The sequence below is a fragment of the Condylostylus longicornis genome, unplaced genomic scaffold (genome assembly GCF_029603195.1).
Source record: "Condylostylus longicornis isolate FDR11 unplaced genomic scaffold, ASM2960319v2 ptg000026l, whole genome shotgun sequence".
Classification (NCBI taxonomy): domain Eukaryota; kingdom Metazoa; phylum Arthropoda; class Insecta; order Diptera; family Dolichopodidae; genus Condylostylus; species Condylostylus longicornis.
Genome location: NW_026577995.1, coordinates 4,531,709 through 4,552,005, shown reverse-complemented (window position 1 = coordinate 4,552,005; position 20,297 = coordinate 4,531,709). Strand labels below are relative to the sequence as shown.

At 22.7% G+C, this 20,297-nt stretch overlaps 1 protein-coding gene across 2 annotated transcripts in view; it reads left to right on the top strand.

The window, feature by feature from the left end:
* The window catches only part of LOC129607149 (high mobility group protein DSP1), a 49,774-nt gene that overhangs the window by 3,722 nt on the left and 25,755 nt on the right, over positions 1 to 20,297 (top strand). The window contains exon 2 of one of the 2 annotated variants that reach the window (XM_055517902.1): positions 10,059 to 10,568. In XM_055517902.1, coding sequence (XP_055373877.1) covers positions 10,059 to 10,568 — 510 coding nt within the window. Of the gene's footprint in view, positions 1 to 9,748; positions 10,569 to 20,297 lie in introns of those variants that run through there. The other variant, XM_055517901.1, reaches the window with a different exon arrangement.

Below are 20,297 nucleotides of genomic sequence, written 5' to 3'. Positions count from 1 at the left end.
CATTATTGCAGAATGGTCTTGTAACTTTTTTTAAAAATATTCAATTGTATAACTTTCATTAAATTGAAGTAACAATAAATTTTCATTTTTTAATACACAACCACAAAAATTTGTTCACATAATTAAAAGATAATTTTAAGGTAAATTCCCAAAATTGGGATTACTTAGCTAAGTAAAGAATTTAGTTTTTTATTTGTACATATTTTTAGTGCTTACAGTATGGAAAAGTGATTCTGTTTTTATTTGCAAAAAAAAGAAATATTTATTGTAACCAAACTGTTTTCCTTTTTATCGACTTTTCATTGTATGCAATGCGCATACAATAATGGAGGTTATGTGATCACACCAAATTTCGCATATCGAGTTTTCGGTGGAAACGTACTTCTCAATAGTTGGGAAGGGTAAATAATCTATATTTAGGAAGATGTAGTTAGTCTGAGTGTGCACGTGTGTATATCAAATTTAGCTGAACTTGATCAATTTACGAGATACGTATGTTAGGCACTCGGGAACTAGGACTTTTTACAGGACGGTTTTAAATTTTCCATCATTTTATATAAAATATTAAACATAATAACTTGAAATATCTATGTATAAGCTTCGATCAACAATACCTTCCATCTAACTTTTGGAAGAAACTGAACGTTTACTGCAGATCAAATATACGTTTTTGCTCATATAAAGAGAAATTAAATATATGCATGAATTTAGGGTGTTAAAACAATGAATTTATAAAACTTTTGGGAATATCAGGGCTTGGAAACCGAACTAGGGGTCGATTTTTACATGTTTTAACATATCTAAGGAACTAATTGACGGAATTTGTCGAAATTTAATATCTGAGTTCAGTTTGCTATGGGAAATTATTGAAGAGCTTTTCGGAGCATTCGGATGGCATAAAGTGAAAGTATACTACGGCAAGCTGGTCATTACCTAGTTAGCTCAATGACCTAAAGTGGAAGATCGTAATGCTCCCAATTGGAATAAGTTAAAAAAAGTGAAACTTTACTAAGAGCCAAATTCACATTTGTATAGGTAAAGTATAGGTCTTACTAGTGTTCTTAAAATTTGAAAGAAGTATTTAAAAGTTATTTTCATAATTTTATGCAGCATTTGTGTAATGTCTTGCGCATTAAATTTGTTATGTGCTGGTCACATCGGATTTTTAAAAATTGTTCGGAATTCACAATAATCATCTAGATAGACTTAAATAGTAAATTTCTAAATAACGTAATTCTAAAATTCATTTAAACAGCGAAACTGATATGGGGACACTTTTATGAAAAATAGTACTTTGCTATCAGTTCAAATGAGTAAAAATTTAAAATCAAAAATTACAATTAATAAAATTTTGATAATTATTATAATTATAAACTTTTTTTTTAGGAAAAATTTGATAACTAGGAATTTTTAAAATTCGGTCATCTGTAAAAAATTCTATCATGGGTTTGAAATAGCAGACAAGAAATAGACTGATTGATTACGTTATGTTGATATTTATTATTTAAAAAAAAAAGCAATTTGTCACATGTTGATGTGCCTTGGTTAAGGATGTCAGCGCTTATTGATTGCTTGCAAAATTCAAGCATACAGAAGATTTTGTAGGATACTGAATTTTAGAATTTTTAAGCTTACATTTTTAGCCTTATTAAATTTTTTAGTAAATTTAGATTATAGATCTTATCACATACATTATAGAAAATGCATTGGCTATATTTGATTAGTGTTAATAAAAATTTTAATCGGTTTATTATCAAATTGTAAATAATTACGAAAGTAAAACTTCAAAGTCGATAAAAATAGCTTAGCGCATTTTGAGTTTCTTGGAACTCATTATGCACACATGTATAAATTTTGTATTCAGTATACATAAAAAAATCGATAATATGTCAAAAAAATCGTGATACGAGATGACAATTTCCATAACCGCGTCAATTTCGGTCTTAGTGACATCAACTGTATCGGACTCTTTAAAAACATTTCAATACCATAATAATAATAATAATAATAATAGTTTTTTAAAATAAATATTATTAAATTATAATATTTGTAGCAAAACATTTTTTAATTCAAATATAGAATGAAATAGAAAATTTGAATTATTTCAAAATTATTTAGCGATTTTGTATAACTATATAGAGTAATGATTTATTAGTCAATATATTTTCAATTTAAGGTCAAATTTATTCATACATATAGGTATATGCATACACTCTAAAAATCTAAGCCATTATTCATATCACTATTATTGGCAATTCTGTATTGTTTACGTCAGATATCATAATGTGTGGATTATAAATGTACCTATAGTCGTGAATAATAAAAGTTGAGAAAATTGAGAAATTAAATAAAAAATGCAATAGCAAAACATGAAAAAAATGGCACATTTGAAGAATAATCTTAAAGAAAAATTTTTATCTTTAACGAAATTGGCAGTCCTATGGTTTTTTTTTTATATTTTCTGAAGCCGGTTATTTTATAATCGTGAATTTCTCTCATTAAAGAGCAAAAAAAAAATTAGTTAATTATATTTTTATTTTATTTTTTTTATTTAGAATCTGGAAATTTTTGTGTTTGTCAAAATTCATTCACCCTATTTTATGTATTACAGTCAGAAGAAATTATTTTAAATTGATCTACGTCTATATGTGTGTACAATATTTGTCTATATAAAAATATAATATAGTGTTTGTACAAAAATATATATAATAAACACACATGAGTAGATGTACATATATATTTTACACATTTATATATAAATGAAACAAAAAGTATTGAATGCGGGTATCTCTCTCTCTATGTGTACATAAGGGGGGTGATATTTGTCTTGTTTTTTCGTTTATTTTTTTTTCATTTTTTATTTCAGTTCTTTTGAAAAAATCTCACTTCCCTTTTAAAATTTCTTACTTTTACATAATGCATGTCAGCTAGATTTAAAGGCGGATGCAGATACATACAAAAAAAACTATACGTTAATTGAATATTTAAAAAAAAAGCAAAAAACAAAAAAACCAAAAATTATTTTTTAATCAAATTAAGAAAAGAAAAACAAAAACGAAAATTAAATTTTTCGTTTGGGAAAAATGAGTATTAATTAATTGTGTATTACTTTTCGTTATTAACATTAGATTTTGTGCACTTAACGAAAATATTAAAACTTTCTAAATTAATTTTTTTTTGTTTTTAAATAGGTCTCTTTCGTCCTTTCGTTTATAATCAAAAAATTATGATTCAAAAATTTACAAATAGGTGACGCGATTTATAATTTATTTGGATTAAATGCTGTTTAATCAATTTGGATTCTAAAATATTTACATAAATACATACATACACACATTTAAAAATTAAAATATTTTCAAATGAAAAAATGGTAGATAAAAAATGAAATTTTGTACACAAATTGTAAAATAAAATATAAGTTTTTTTTTATATTCTCCCTCCCCATCAAATCATAACTCTCCAAAATCGTGAAAATTCTAGTTTTTGACGCATTATTGTTCCAAAAACAAAAGAAGTTCTATTCTCGTAACAATTTTTTTCCTACTCGAATTAGTCTCTCACTTTGGCAGTTTATAGATTTCAATATCAAAATTTTCGAAATGTCAATTTTTGATCACTTATATCTTCAAAATTACGAATAATAAAAATTTAAAATTGTTACAGTAAACGTCTTTTTATCCAAGAGTAAACTCCCTTCTAATTGTGCTTATATAAAATAATTAGTAATCAATCTAATAATAGTAAATTAGAAAATTATTAATGTCCCCCAGATTTATGCAATGTTATATGGTAATAAGAGAATTATTTCAATTAATTGATTTTGTTAGTAAAAACTCTATCTAATATTCTAATCGTATAAATATGAACTCTAGATTTAATTTATTAAAGAGAAATGTGATATTTTGTAAAACATAGAAGACTTTTTTCACTACATTTTTTCCACTCGTATTTTATTTTTTCTTAAATTTTTTGCATATAATATGTACATAATAAAATTAAATATGTACTTATGTTTAAAATTGGAAATTTATGAAGTTAAATGATTGCCTTTATAACGGAAACTGTGAAAATCGATAAAATTTTAGAAGAAAGGAAGATTTTCTAAATTTGGATTCTCTGAATTTTTCCAAATTTGGAGTATAAATAAGTATGTACCTTGAGCGTCCAAAGTAGTTTGTATATATACATATATTATGAATAATAAGTGCGAATATGATTTTTTTTAATCAGAAAATTATTTTAGACATAATTTACATTTATTGGACACATGATTGTTGTGTCGATAATTAATAAATTTCAATATGTTCAATATCAAGCTTCATTGCATACAATTAGGCTACATGTATTCTGTGTGTATACTTAATATCATACAGTTGACCCAAAAGTGTATGCAATATTTATGGGAAAATTTGAATACAGGGTTAGAAAAAGGATATTCAGAAAAATAATGTCATTTTGATAATTTTTTTTTTTATAGTTTTTATGTGAGATGGCTAGAAACTTTATATTAGTAGGAAATATTTATGGAAATACAAAATTTTGTCGTATGCGAGTTTTCTTTTTTCGATGCATGGCTCTTACGAAATAAATATTTAAAATTCTCTTCTGCGTATACCGCACCCAAATTTTGTTAGATTGTTAGTCCTAAATTTTAAATTTTTAAATTTTTTAAAGTGTCAAAGAATAATAAGTTTTTTTTTATAAATAATTAATTTTAATTTTTAAATCCAGATATAGTTAGCCTTTTTTATTTATGACATTTGAAGAAATTCAATTAAGAAAATGCGGTGATTTTTGTATAAATATTAATTTTATCTATTTGCACATACATACATACTTATGTATGTATATGTATAATTTCTTATTTTATTTAATTAATTAATATATATATATTTTTCTAAATATATGTAGTTTAAATTTTTCAAAAATTATGATTCTATAATTTAAAAAAACAAAACATAGCTTATCGGAAATTTTTCAAATAAAATCTTAAAATTTAAAAGAGCTATTACAAAATTTGTGTGGAAACTTGAATATTTGTAAAAATTTGATATGACGCCATTCATAGCGCATACAACATTTTTAATTAACATTAAAAATTTTCTTTTTATAATTTTTATGTTTTTTGAATTTAAATTTAAGTTTGGAAAATAAATACAATTGTAAAATAAAAATTAAAATATTTAATTTTGATAATTTATTAATAAATGGTTTCTATAATTAAATTTAAATATAAAAAAATTAATGCAATATGTACATATATTAAGAAATACACAATAAAAATATGGAAAATGTATATAAATATAATAATTTATATTAAAAATATAAAATATTTAAAAAATTTTAACTACGTATTAAATTTATAAACTAAAATTAAATTAATAAGAAAATTTTTTTGCTTTTTCATTTTGTTTTTTAAAAATTAAAATTTAAATTGCTTCAAATAAAAAAAAAAATAAAAAAATTTTTTTTCTTTCTGTTACAATTTTTCCAATTTCTTGGCACAACACAGCCATCAATATAACTTTATATGCCTGCTGGTGCTTGGATGAAAAATTTGGCGCATGATGGCGCGTTTGTTAATAAGTGTTAGTTATTTTATATTGCGTCCCATTTGATTGTATTTGAAACCGGTTAAATAATTGCGTTAGTATTGAAAATATGTATATATATATATACAAATATTGTGTGTGTATTTTACAAAAAAAAAAAAAAAATAAAAATTCGTGAAATGTACGTGTATTTTGAAAAGATACAAAAATGGCAAAATTTAATATACAAATTTATAAAATTGTTTTTTTTTTTTTGTTTCTTAAAGAATTTTTTGAAATTCTCTCGAGAGAAACATGTATATTAATAAAAGTATGTTGTTTAATTATTTTCACATCTTATTATACATACTTAAATGCAGCTGTGTTAATATTTATATATTGGTGTGTTATAAAATTTCCACCTAATACTTTTCAATATTAAAAAAATATAAATATAACGAATATTTTTTAATTTCTAACACTACAAAGATATTTGTATCTACAATATGAATTTTCATTTATGTGTTTATTTAAGAGTTTTATATATACATAAATATTTACATATTATTCATTTATACGGTTGAAAAATAATATGAGAATAACGGTTTCAATGTATTAGTTTTCATATTTATAAGTGCACAGTTGCCAATTTCGTCTATGCAATGTGAATTTCTTTTTTATTAATTTTATTGTAATAGGCATAAAAAATAATATTATTTTTTTAACCAATTTTTTCTTTATTGAAAATACATCATTAAATATTAAAAAAAAATAATAATAATAATAAAAATATAAAAATGAAACAGTAAAAAAAATGTGTATTCCAACTGGAACTTTTTTTATTTTTTTTTTTGCTAAAAACAAACCTTGAGAGTTTCTCTTTAACATTTTTTTTTTTTTTTGAGATAAACACATGGAAACTTTTTGTTTAATATTTTTTTTTTTGGTAAGTTATGTCGCGCGCATTTTTTTTTTTCACATTTTAAACGTACAATTATATTTTTTTATTTCAAGTTCTCACTGAATAATAGAAAAGACCGCGTGTAATTTTAATGTTTACATTTATAATCAATAAAAAAAAAATTATTATTGAAAGTTATCTTTTTTCTATGTACATGTTTTTAATATTCATGTTAAAATTTGTGTTTTTGTATTTAATTATTCATATTATAAGTATAAGAAAGGTATTTTACAGTTTCGTAATGAATACAAACCTTTAACGTTACAAAATTTAGAATTGTTTTTTTTTTTTTTTCTTTTTTGTCATCGAAATTTCAATGTGCACCTGCAGTTTTTCTTAAAATAACTCAAAATATGAAGTACAATTCCACGAAATTAATTTGTTGTTTATAAATCATGTATAAAAATTTTTTTATACCGCGAAATTATGAAAATATTTCGATCGCATTTCATTTCAATTTTTTTTTGAGTAAATTTTCTTATTAATTTACAGATATGGATTAAAATTAATATCACTGGGGCTTATTCGGAGTATCGAATCACTAAATGATAATGATATCGTAAAAGTTTCAAAATACTTTATTATGGACACGAATCATTTATTTGAATAGGTTTGTGTTTACAATAATAATATTAAACTTATCACTATCATTTAGTGATTCGCTGCTCAGAATAAGGCCCATTAATTGCATCTAAAAATAATTCCATATTTTATTTAATTCATATTAAATCAAAATTTAAAAAATTATTACATTTTCACATTATTTTTTTATTATATAAAATTGTGTATTTTAATTAATGATAACCAATATTTTGAAAATTAATTTACAAAATTATTCTTATTTAATTAGTAAGCAAAATTTTTTTGTTAAAGAACTATAGTAATTTTTTACTTAACAATTTTTCTTATTATAAAATATTTAAATATAAAATGTCTCTTGATTAAAATGACAATCAGGGGGTATTCAGAACCTATTATATTATCGTTATTTTGAACTAGGCAAAGAAAAATTTATGTATGTATCCCTACACTAATTTTATTTGTATTTTCTTCATTAATAATTAAATTTTATTAATTTTCTTCATTAATTAAAAAAATCTAAAATTATATTTGAATGTGCAGCTTTTCAAAGAAACAGAAAACGTAATTAATACTTAGTCAGAATTGAATTTTATCCTGAAATATTTTTTGCAAATATCCTTAATAATTGCATAGTCTGTCAAATCTAAATTACATAAACTCACAACCTTATGAGTCAAATCAATCAGCACTATCCTTATTGCTAAAATTTGTTATAGAACAACTTATGCGTCATAAGAAAATATTTTTCTAAAGTAATCTGGCAATGCTGTGCAATTTCAAGAATTAATTTATTTTACCTTTTACATATATGTATTTGAAATATATGTATATATATATATATGCATAAATTTGTATATGTAGATATCGTCGTTTAAATACAAGTTTTACATGCTTATATACACACCACATGTGAATATATTTGTATAAAACGAAACATTCACCTTTGCTTCCAAGCAGAAAATTTTCTATATATGTATACAAAAAATACACAATACGCTGCTTTATATATAAATTGGGTATACTTAAATATTTTCAAATTTGTATTGTCTTGTAAAAAAAAGCTGCTATTTCATATTATATTTTACGTTTCTTCTGTTTCTTCTATATCTTCTAAGTGTTAGTGGCCAAGGGCTAGCGTCTCTTTTGTTTTAAATATACAAAAAACAAAATAAAAAAACAAGAAAGTAAGGAAAGCACCTTTAACGACATTTTGTTTAAATATTTTTTTTCTATTAAATATTTATACCCATCTATCCATATATACATACATACATACATACATTTAATTTAAAAGATACATATATGTACATAAATAAAATATACGTACATATATTAATAATTTCAATAAAAGGATACTTTTCTGCACTCCATTACCTACATAATTTTCAAGAAACACGTTTTTAAACTAAATGAATAGGAACAAAAAACATTTCGATTGTTTCAAAAATAAAATTACACATTCTTTTTTTATTTCCATGTTTAAAAACATAAAAAATATTTTTGTTTAATTATAAAATCTGCATGTATGTACATATGTATGTATACAAATTCATCTTTTATAAATTTCTTACATAGAAAAAATAATTTTTTTTTTGTGTAAAATATAAAATGGGAATATTTATAAATATATGTATATATATATATACATATTATATTCATGTATGAATGCTATATACAATATATAAATGTATATAATATTTCCTCAATTACAATTTGGCAACTTGGCAATTCTCAAATATAATGAAAGAAAGAATGAGAGAAAGAACCCTTATTGGTTTGGTACGCCGCACACACAACAAAAACGAGTGAACGGTAAAAAGAGTCAGGCAGAGTAGTGCTATGCTAAAGCATTTACGACGTTTGCCTTTGTAGTTTTTATTATACCAGCATAGCATAGTGGATATTTGAAAGAAGAGCGCGCGTTTTTTTATATTGTATTTTGTGTTTTATACAAAGTAGTTTTTTTTTTGTTTTAAGGAAACTAATTTTTAAGCTAAATAAAAGTCTTAATTCCTAGTTCAATATAAATGAATAATATATATACATATATATACATGCATATATATATATGTATATATATATATATAAATATGTATAAATAAATAATAAAAAAAAAAGATATAGTTCTTCCAAAAAGCATAAAAATTTTTTTGTTGATAGTTGCTTTAAAATTTAATTTAGTAAATCAAAGAAAATTAATTACAACAAAAAAAAAAAAAAAAAAATATTTTATATTAAGTGAAATTTTGAAAATTGCAAAACGCAAAGCCTTGAAATTTAGTAGAATGGTTATCAAAAAATAATTATATTTGCAAAAATAAAAAAAAATAAAAGAGAAATATATTTAAATTTAGGATAAATTACAAAATTAAATTAAAATTATAAAAAATGAAAAAATGAAACCAAAATTAATAAAATAGAAACCAAAATTATAAAAAAAAAATTTTGTGTTTGTGGAAAAAGTGTAAAGTATATATATATATATATATGTATATATATATTTGTTTTATATATGTATAAATAAAAATATTTTCACATATCTCTATGTGTATAAAATATAAATTTTTTTAAATAAATTGAAATTTCAATGCAATTTCATTTTAAAAAAATCGCTTTAAAAATTTTTCCTCTTATAAAAACAAAAATTTTAATTTTACGCAAGTAAAACCAAAAAATTCATAAGAAACAAAACAAAATCTTTACAAAAAAAAAAAAGGAAAATTTTTTTTATTTTTGTTTTTTAAAACTTTCCATAACGAAATTTTTCTCTGAAAAAATTTATTTAGTAATTTTATTATTAAAAAAAAAAATACCATAAAAAATTTAAAAAACAAAAAATATAAAAAATGTCGGAGCACCATCGTGGTGCTTGGGATACTAGAAGCGGTGGTGATGCCGTATGGTGGTCAGCTGCTGGCTCGCTTGCAACGCAAGACCAACAAACTTTACATCATCAACATTTAATTAATCAGCATCATCAACAGCAATTAGCTGCACAGCAACAGCAGCAACAACAAGTTCAACAGCAACTGCAACAACAACATCAAGTTGTTGTACAACAGGCACAACAGCAAGCACATAATAATGATGCTAGAAATAATTGTACAACATCTGGTGTAGCAACACAACAATTATTTTCATATAAAATGGCTAGTAGTTTTCAGAATCCAGCTACAACAATGGCACAGGTTGTTGCATCATCAAATTCAAATGCTAATAATTCTAATACAACCGGTTATGATTATCGTACATTAAATATGGCAACTGCCGCTGCAACTGCATCACCTGGTACACAATGGTGGTATGCAACTGCTGCTAATCAGGGACAAATCGATGCAAATGCATTACAGCAACAACAACAGCAGCAGCAACAACAGCAACAGCAAAATCAACAACATCAACAGCAACAACAACAGCAACAACAGCAGCAACAACAACAACAGCAACAGCAGCAACAACAACAGCAACAAAATATGAACGCAGTAAATACAACGGTAAGTAGTTATGCATACATACCTTAAAAAATTTACATTGTCTTAAAACATTTTTTTTTTTTTTTTTATTAAAACATTTTCTTTTCATCGTTTATTTTAAAAAATTAATCTTTAGAATAAAAAAAATTACTTTTCAAAGTAATTTTTTTTTAATAATCTTGAAAGTTTTAATTTTTTTTTTTTTTAGGTTTGTTTTTAAAATCAAATTAGATCAGAAACGAAATTAAATGATTTTAAATAAATTTAAATTAGTTGTTAATATTAATTTGTTAAAATAGGTGTTTTAAATGTGTATACGTATTACATTTAAACAAATAAATTTTAAAAACAAATGTCAAAATGTCTTAGGTTAAAAGTAAGATTTTGTTAGAATTTGTTAGAATTAGTTTCTTTCGCTTTTTTCTTACAAAAATCAACATAAAAGAATTTATGTCTAGGAGTTGCAGGGAATTTTATTAAAACCTTCTTTGTAAACGTTATTTTTATTTTTTTAGAAAATTTTGATTTTTAAGCAGAAATTTGTTGAAATCTGAGGTTTTAAAATTTGTTTTTTGGGACTACATTTTTAAAATTGTAGTATCTATGGAATGACACCATTAGATTTAAGTTGTCGTTTCATAAAAATTTACTTGTGAGTACCGAATCTTTGTGAATATCGAAGGGAAAAATTATTAATTGACGTTGTCAAATTACATGTGCACTATTTATGCGCTATGTAGAACTTATTCTTTTAAAATTTTCGAAAATATAAATCATGATTTCTCATTTATTATAAAAACGTTGCAATTTCGGAATTGGCGAAAATCAAACTAGCATAAAAAGAATAATCTCTCAAAACTGCTACGTTATGAAAATTGTTTCGAGTAGTTCCTAAAAAGTTGCAAATATTTTATAAAGTGTTTGATTTTAGTCTTATTTAAGAAGATTTGAAGAGAAAATAGAATATCTAGTTCAAGTCTTAAATAGATTTGAAGAGCAAATTAATTTTAATTCTATATATTGAAAATTTAAAATATATTTTATTAGTTTAAGCTGCCAAAACAATGATAACTGTATTGTGGTTGTAATATAGGCACGAATAATTTGAAAAAAGATTCAAATGAAAAATTTCACAAAAAATTTTTACAATTTGTGATCTTAAATATTATAATGTGTGTATGTATGTATGAAGTAATTATTAGTTGAAATTTTGAAATTAAATAAATCAGTGGCTTTTTAAGTCTTCAAATGACGACTATTAAAAATTTTGAATTAAAAATTTGAAATTCAAAATTGGTTTTGTTTTAAAAAAATTGTTTGATTGAATTTTAAATATTTTATCCTTTTCTAATTTAATATTAGAAAAAGATTTTCATGCTAATGAAATTTAAAATTTTTCAAATTACTAGAAAATTTTTTATTAAAACCCACCATTGTTTTTTCTTATTTTGATTAAATGTGTGAATTCATTTTAATTCAGTTTTATACTTAATTTTATTATCCAATATTAATTGAAAATTTTGCAAAATATATTTTATGAGTAATTAACGCAAAAAATGTATGAATCATAAAATTCGCTTTCTAAATAAATTGACAATTATTATATGAAAAGAAAGTAGATAGGCACCTAGGGTTAATATGGAAGTTTTTTAATACCATTTAATAATTTTCATTTTAATATTAATATAATTTAATAAATCTACACTAATAGAAAACTAAATTAAAATTAAAATTAAAAATTTTGCTTCATATTTTTTTCGCATTCAATGTGCTGCGGCTTCTGCTGCTTAGAGTTAGGACTAAATAAAATTCAATAGTTAAGAAAATTAATTTTGTTTTAAGGATATTGCTTTTCCTGTTTTCTTCTTTTCATTAAAATCAATAATTTAAAAATAATAATTATTGAAAAATAAAGTGATTTCTTGTACGTATATTGTATCGTATATTGCATAAAATACATACATATAATATGTATTATAATTATTTATTTATTTATTTATTTATATAGTTTTTGTTTTCTTCAAGTTTTCAATTCAATTTTCATATTTCTTTAAAATATTTAATATTAAAAAAAAAAGGTTGTTGGCAGACATTTTACTCCATTTTCTATTTTTTTTTTTTTTTTTTTTTTGGTTTTGTGCCCTTCTTTACCTTCTTTCCAATTTATTTTTTCATTTGTGTTTTTATGTACATGGGATCCTAAGAGTATATATATTCATTTAATATGTATATATGTACATATGTACATATGTTTATACCTATATGTTTTCATGTTAAGGCTTTTTTTGTATGTATTTTTCAAAGTGGGAATATATAAGTAATAAAACATATGTATGTATGCATATAAAGAGTACATTTTTTGAACATATGTAAATACTATATATGTAGAAAAATATGTTTATTATATTTATAATATATAAGTATGTATATACATATTATATGTATATACATACATATATTAAATTTTCATTTGAGCGACCACGATGGCTCCAGTTAGTGGAGCATGAGGGAGAAGTAATTGGGACGGGTAAATATGTATATTTTCTATAAATCTATATATATATATATATATATATATCAAAAAGAAAGAGAGAGGATGAGAATGTTAAAAAAAGAAAGAGAAAGAGAGAAAGAGTACATAAAAACAAAAAAAAAATGAAATAAAATTTTTCTGCACATATTTTGGAAATTCAATCAAATATTAAAACAAGCTAGTAAGTAAGCAAGCACATCAACTACCAGTAAGCAAAAATAACAAAAACAACAATAAAATAAAATTAAAAAGGTTGTAGGAACAGTTAAACAGAGACAAAAAAAATTTTTTTTTGTATTCAATACAGAAAAACATCATCTGAAGTTTTTACACTATATCTACAAGATTATTCAAATGTAAAAGCACTCCACCATATTATATGTATGCATGTATGTATATTAAATAATATATGAATATTGAGATTATTTTATGTGTATGGTGTATCTTTGCATGTATCAAATAAAAAAAAAAAAAAAAAGAAGAAAAAACACAAAAATCTTTAGATATTTTAATATAGACCGTATATACATACACATATGTATGTATAAAGAAAAAGTAAAATATATTTGCCGTTAAATTTTGTGGTATGGTGTGTTGTAGAGTAACACACACAGAGAACACACATTCTAATATGTGTAAGAGTAGAGGAGAGAAATAAAACCAAAAAAAAAAAACAAAAACCGAAACAGAAACAGAACAACGAATCCAAACCAATATTTTTAAAGACCTGAAATTTCCTTTATTTCTTTTTATTTTTTTTTTTTATACAATACATAAAATTTTGTACATGACTATTAATGTATGTAACAATATATGTGTACAATTAAAATTTATATATGTAAAATATGCATTCAATATTTTCTCGGGACACTTCTTTATAATAAACTTTGCGCAGGGTATGAAATAATACTTTTGTTTTTTTATTATTATTTTTCTTTATTCTTTTTGTTTTATTAATTTTTTGTATGCAATCAAGCAACCCTCATATTACAATTTAAGTTAATTTTTTATTTTTTTATTATTTTCTTTCTTGTTTTTCCACTCATGGCTTTCAATTAACTCTTCTAGTAAATAAAGTACAATGCATACATGTACGTACCGTATACTTATCGATGTACATACATACATTATGCATATACATACTCTCCCATACCAATATAAAAAATGTAGATGTATCAGAAGCAAATTCAAATGAAAAAAAAAATTAAAATTATTTTTTTCTTTTTTAATTCTTTAGAATTTTTCTGATTGTTTTATTGGGAAATTAAAAAAAAAAAAATGTTTTGTTTTTCTTTTATTGTAAAAAGGTGTAAAAAAATAGAAAAAAAAATAAATATTTATTATTTTTGTAACAAATAATAATTTTCTCTTTTTATCTTGAAACTTTTGATTACAAAAAGTAGGTAAATGGTTTGATAATCTAATCTTCTCAAAAATTTGTAATATTAAGTATGAAATAAAATAATTTGCGTACCAAATTGCATTTAATAAAAAATATTGCATTACAGAATATTAGGGTTCATTTGCAATTTTTTTTTTATAACAATGCTAATTTATTTCATTTGCATGAAAATGACATAAATTATTTTTGAAATAACCTTTTTTTGTATTTTCAATACAAAATTTATTAAATTCAACTGTACTCATAATGTATGTATATATATGTGTGGGTATACAGAGTAGATTCAAGAAGTGAATTTAAAAAAGTGCATCCATTTTGAAGTAATGGTTTGCTTACACTAATTTAGGTCTAGAACTTGCATTTCTACATATATTTTTTTAATAAATTGCCAATTTCAATGTTTGAATAATAAAATCTTTTATTATGTTATAATTTTGCATAAATTTAGGAGAAATTTTTAAATTGAAGATTAAATTCATTGTGTCAAAGAAATTGAAGGACCAAAAATTGAATAATTACAAACTTTAATGGGAATAATTAATTCAAAACAAAAGAAAATACTCAGAAATTTTGTTTCTGTGGATTTAAAAAATTTATCCGAAATTTGATGTAAAAAAAATTACATATGCTTACATACATTGCAAATAAGTAAAACAATCGATTTAAAATAGCAGTTAATGTAACGAGGCAATTCGACAATCTTAATTTTATAGTTTTTTGTTTTATGCAGTCTTCATCCTTAAGCTTTTATAGAATTTGTAAATTGATTTATTGTTTGATTCGAAATTGATTCGGACACAATATGTCAAAAAGTAGGAATTTGCACGTCTTTATAGATTATAGATTAGGTATCATAGCGTAGATTACGCTTAATAACCCCAAATAACCCTGCATTGTCAAATAAAATCAAAGTGTTAAATTAACATTAGAAATTGTTACCATCCTTATTAAATCCAGCCTATTGCAAATTTTCTACGCCAAAGTCAAAAATTACCACTGCGTCAATTTTAATATTAACTAACGCATACTGATAATATTTTATTACCAAAAGTTGACAAAAAGCATCCAGAATTTTTTTTATGCACAATTTTTGTTTTTCCAAAACGCTGTTTATACAACTTGACATGTATGACGTGATAAATCGTAAGGAAAACATAAATAAGGAAAACTATTACAACACCAGTTTCTTATTATGAACGGCGTAGAAATTTTGTAAACAGATGGACAGACACATTAGATTTTAGATTTTAATGGTGATCATATTAGATTTTAAATTGGAAATGTGCCGAATAGAGCTGTTTGTGAACATTTTTATTCAAAATGTTTTATTATTCAATTTATTTTTTTATATTTAAAGAAAAACATAAAATTATTTTTATTATCTATTTGTGAGAAACGTAAATCCTATTGAACTTGAATAATGTATGTATGTATGTATGTATTTGTTTATTATTTTCAAAATATTAAACCTGTTTCAAAGAAAAGGGCTACTTGTAAAATAGCTAAATGAGCTAAACTTAAAGAGATAGAACTTTGTTCTATTAAAGTTTGTACATCCTAAAAAATGTAGGAAGCTATATTTGGTTTCCTTCGAGATTTTTAAAGAACTGAATTTTCCAACTATTGGAAAATGTTCTGAGGTGGAACATAAAAATTCTTAGCATATAAATTCTTTTTTAGAAATAAAAATGTTTGTAAATTGTAACGCATATAAAAAATTATTTACATTATATGTCTAGATTCGCATAAAAAGGGTAACGTTTGCCAAAAAAAAAGTTCAAGAAATTATTCATATTATCATGCAAGGAACAAATTATGTAACATGCTGGTTGTTCAACAATTAGTAACAACAAAGTCATATATCCCGAAAACTAATTGCAAAATATTCATACTGCTTTACGACGATAGTGACCCTTACGGATTTTTATCTTTATTGATATGTATTGCCTACTTTAAAAGTCGACATCACTTTTTTGTTTTCGGTTTACTATCGTAACGATAGACTTATAAATCAATAACCTGGCAGTACAAAAAAAACATTTATGGCCTAAAGATTTGAAAACAATCCCGTTTTTAGAGAAAAATTATAGAGTTGAAGAAAGATATACAGACTATTGTCAATCTAGGTCTGCGATCTAGTCGCAAACATTATTTTGACTTCTATATAACAATTGAATAATATGAAACGGTTTAAAAACAAATCATCAATTTATACATTTAAGCTGAATTGCGTATTAATACCGTATTGACTGCATTGAACAGTATACAATATTGCAACTTATACTTACGGCATTAACATACAATTCAGCAAAACATATCTATAAATTGAATTGTGTATCAAAACCGTACTTGAAATATTCAACATTATACATTACTGAACGATATTAATACACAATTCAGCAATTCATACCTATGAGCTGAATTGTGTATTAATACCGTATTTGAAATGTTCAACATCATACATTATTGATCGATATTAATACACAATTCAGCAATTCATATCTATGAGCTGAATTGTGTATTAATATCGTATTTGATATGTTCAACACCATACATTACTGAACGATATTAATACACAATTAAGCAATTCATACCTATGAGCTGAATTGTGTATTAATACCGTATTTTTGTATTCTCATAGTCCCAAATACCTATATATGCACTGATATGCTTTTTAATTGTACTAATATAATATGCTTTCGAAATATTTGCAAAATAAATCTGCAAATATTCGTTCTATTTTCAATATATAAACTATTGAAACTATAATGACTTTAATATTCAATAAATTAAAAACAATATTTTTATTTTGTCACATTTAAACAAATCACATAATATAAACTTACCTACTCTCATACATATATATATATAAATATGTATATATACTATTTTATTATTTATTTATTTTTTTTTTTATTATTATTTATAAATTTTAAGCACGTGACTTTTTTTTTTTCATATTAAAAAGTACAGGTATATTTATTTGTTATTATTTATTTTATTACTTTTTTTTTCTCACATTATATTTAATTTTAATATTTATGTATGCCATTTTTACATACATATATACAAATATTATGTATGAACATACGTACAAAATATGTTATATTTAATTTTAATTCATTCAGCACGCAAATAATTCAATATTAATATGAGAAAACATAGGAAAAAAAAAAGAAAGTAAAAACACAAGAAAAAATTAAAAAATAAATTAAAATATAAGAAAAAAAGTACATAATTGTTTTCTCATTTATTATTTATTTATTTATTTTATTTTGTCAGTATGTGTTACATAATAAAAAAAAATCATTTTCATTCAAAAATATATACATACCTACATACTTACATATTTTACATATGTATAATAAAATGTATACAACAGGATTATCGGTTAGGAAATTTTCATATGATTTTTATCAGTTCAATGTTTTCTATTCAATAATAGTAAAAAATTAAAATAATAAAAATAATAATAATAAAAAAATACAAATATAGTACAAAAACATTTCATATTTTTTTTTTTTTACTATTCATATTATGTGTATTTTATTATTATTATGTAGGTATTTTTATTTTTCCGAAAATAAAAATAAAAAATTGAAGGTTGGTAGAAGTTTTATTTTTCATATTACAGCATACTTACCTACATACCAACTACTTATGTATGTTTATCTAATAAAATATATTACGTACATAATTATATACATACATATGTATGTATATTATACACAAATATTTAATATAATAATAATAATGTATTTGAAAAATAATATAACAAAAACTTTTTATTGTCTCGTCCGTCTCGTCTACACTATAAAAAAAAAAATGAAAAAGAAAGAAGGAAAACAAAGAATTTCTTTTGTTTGTTTGTTTCTTTTTCAGTTTTTTTTTTTTTTTTAGTGAAAAATCGGTTCTATACAAAGTTTTTCAAAAAATTCTACAAAATAAAATAATAAAAAAAAAAAATGTATAATTTATCACAATAACAACAATAATAACAACAAAAATTATAATACACATAATAATAATAATGATAACAGTAGCAGTAATAAAAAAAAAAAACAAAACGACAGTAATACAAAACCCAAAACAGTAACAGAGCAAACAGTAACAAAACAAAAACTAAGAGAAAAAAAATAACACAGTCGAATTCAGAGTTAAAGAAAAGTATAGAGAGAGAGTATAGACAGTAGTTGTTGTTGTTTTTTGTGCGTTCTAAACGGACAAAAATAAAAAGTCAATATTTTGATGTGGGGTTCTATATTTATACCGTTAAAATCATAATAAAAAAAAATTTTTTTATCCTTATAAATCCTATATACATACATACATACACACGTATTTTTCTAAAGGCTTTACATTTTTTTTTTTCTGTATAGAAAACATTGTGCAATAAAAATATATTTTGAGGAAAAAATATCAACATAACAACATACATTTATACATACAATATAATATAATTTTCGTTTGTGTAATAATTATATATTGTATAACAAAAAAAAAATCTATGTTATATTTTTGGTATATTTGTATGTTTTTACGTTTGTATGTATATGAAGAAGATTCACGTCAGAAATGCTTTTTTATTTTGACGAAATGGAAAAACATATTGGAATATTAAGAAAATAAACTTTTTTTTTTTATTATTTTGATCTTATTTGTGTTTCTTGTTTTTATTATTTTATATTTTTTTTTTTTTGAATATAATAATGTACAATGTATAGTTAAGAGTATTATTGGAAAGGGATAAAAAGGTCATGAACGAAAAAAAAAAACATAAAACTTTTTTTTTATTTTTGCTTAAACCATTTAGAAGAGAGGATGAAAGAGGCAAAAAAGAAGAAGAAGAAAAATTTGGATAAAGGTGATATTATCGTAGAAAAGAAGAAAAAAAAATGACAAACAAAAACAAATTTTTTTGTATCTTTTTTTTTTTTTAATTTTGACTGTATACGTCACAAGGACATAAAATTTTGCAAATAAAGAAACAAGGAAGACCAAAAGGAAAAAAAAAGTTTTGTGTTGGATTATTCTTTGTTTTCTTTTGCTTGTTTTTTTTTCTCAATATTTTTTAATACATAATTTGAGAGTATAAAATTTATGGAAGAAATTTAACAAAAAAAAAAAATGTAAAAGGGATAACAAAGTTTTATTTTATTTTTAGAAAAAATAAATAAATATGTAAATGTGTAAATAAAGCAAACAAAATAGTAAAAGTTCATTCTTCGATCAGGAAATCTCAAAATTTGTGAAACAGAAGAGGAAGAGGAAGTTTTTAAATTTTTTTGCCCTTAGTTTTTTGGAATTTTACCTTTTTTTTTTTTTTGTACTTGAAAACAAAACAAAGTTTCATAATATTATTGAATCAGAATTTAAGTCAAGATACATAACCTATTTTGTTTTTTTTTTGTTGGATCTTGAAAAAAAACAGATTTACAATATGAAACTTGAAAAAGTCCTACTATTTTAATTATTAGCACCGTTATGTTGCAGGCTTTCTAGTATTTCTTTAGTAAGAATTTACCAAACTTTTCCAAATAAAAGAAAACCTGATGAATACGTAATAAATTTATGACAAAAAGGGCCAAATATTTAAGAAAAATAAAATTTAAATGATCGATAAATATTTATTTTCCTAACAAAATTTTACTAAATATACCCTGTTAAATAATGTCAGCGCCAATATTAATACAGATAATGTAAATAAAACCAAAATATAAAATATTCATCACAAAATTCAGTTGCTGAATCAGTGTTGATCATTATGATAAGTGACTTAGTGAATATCCTAAGTCCTATTTAAAAAAAAATTTAT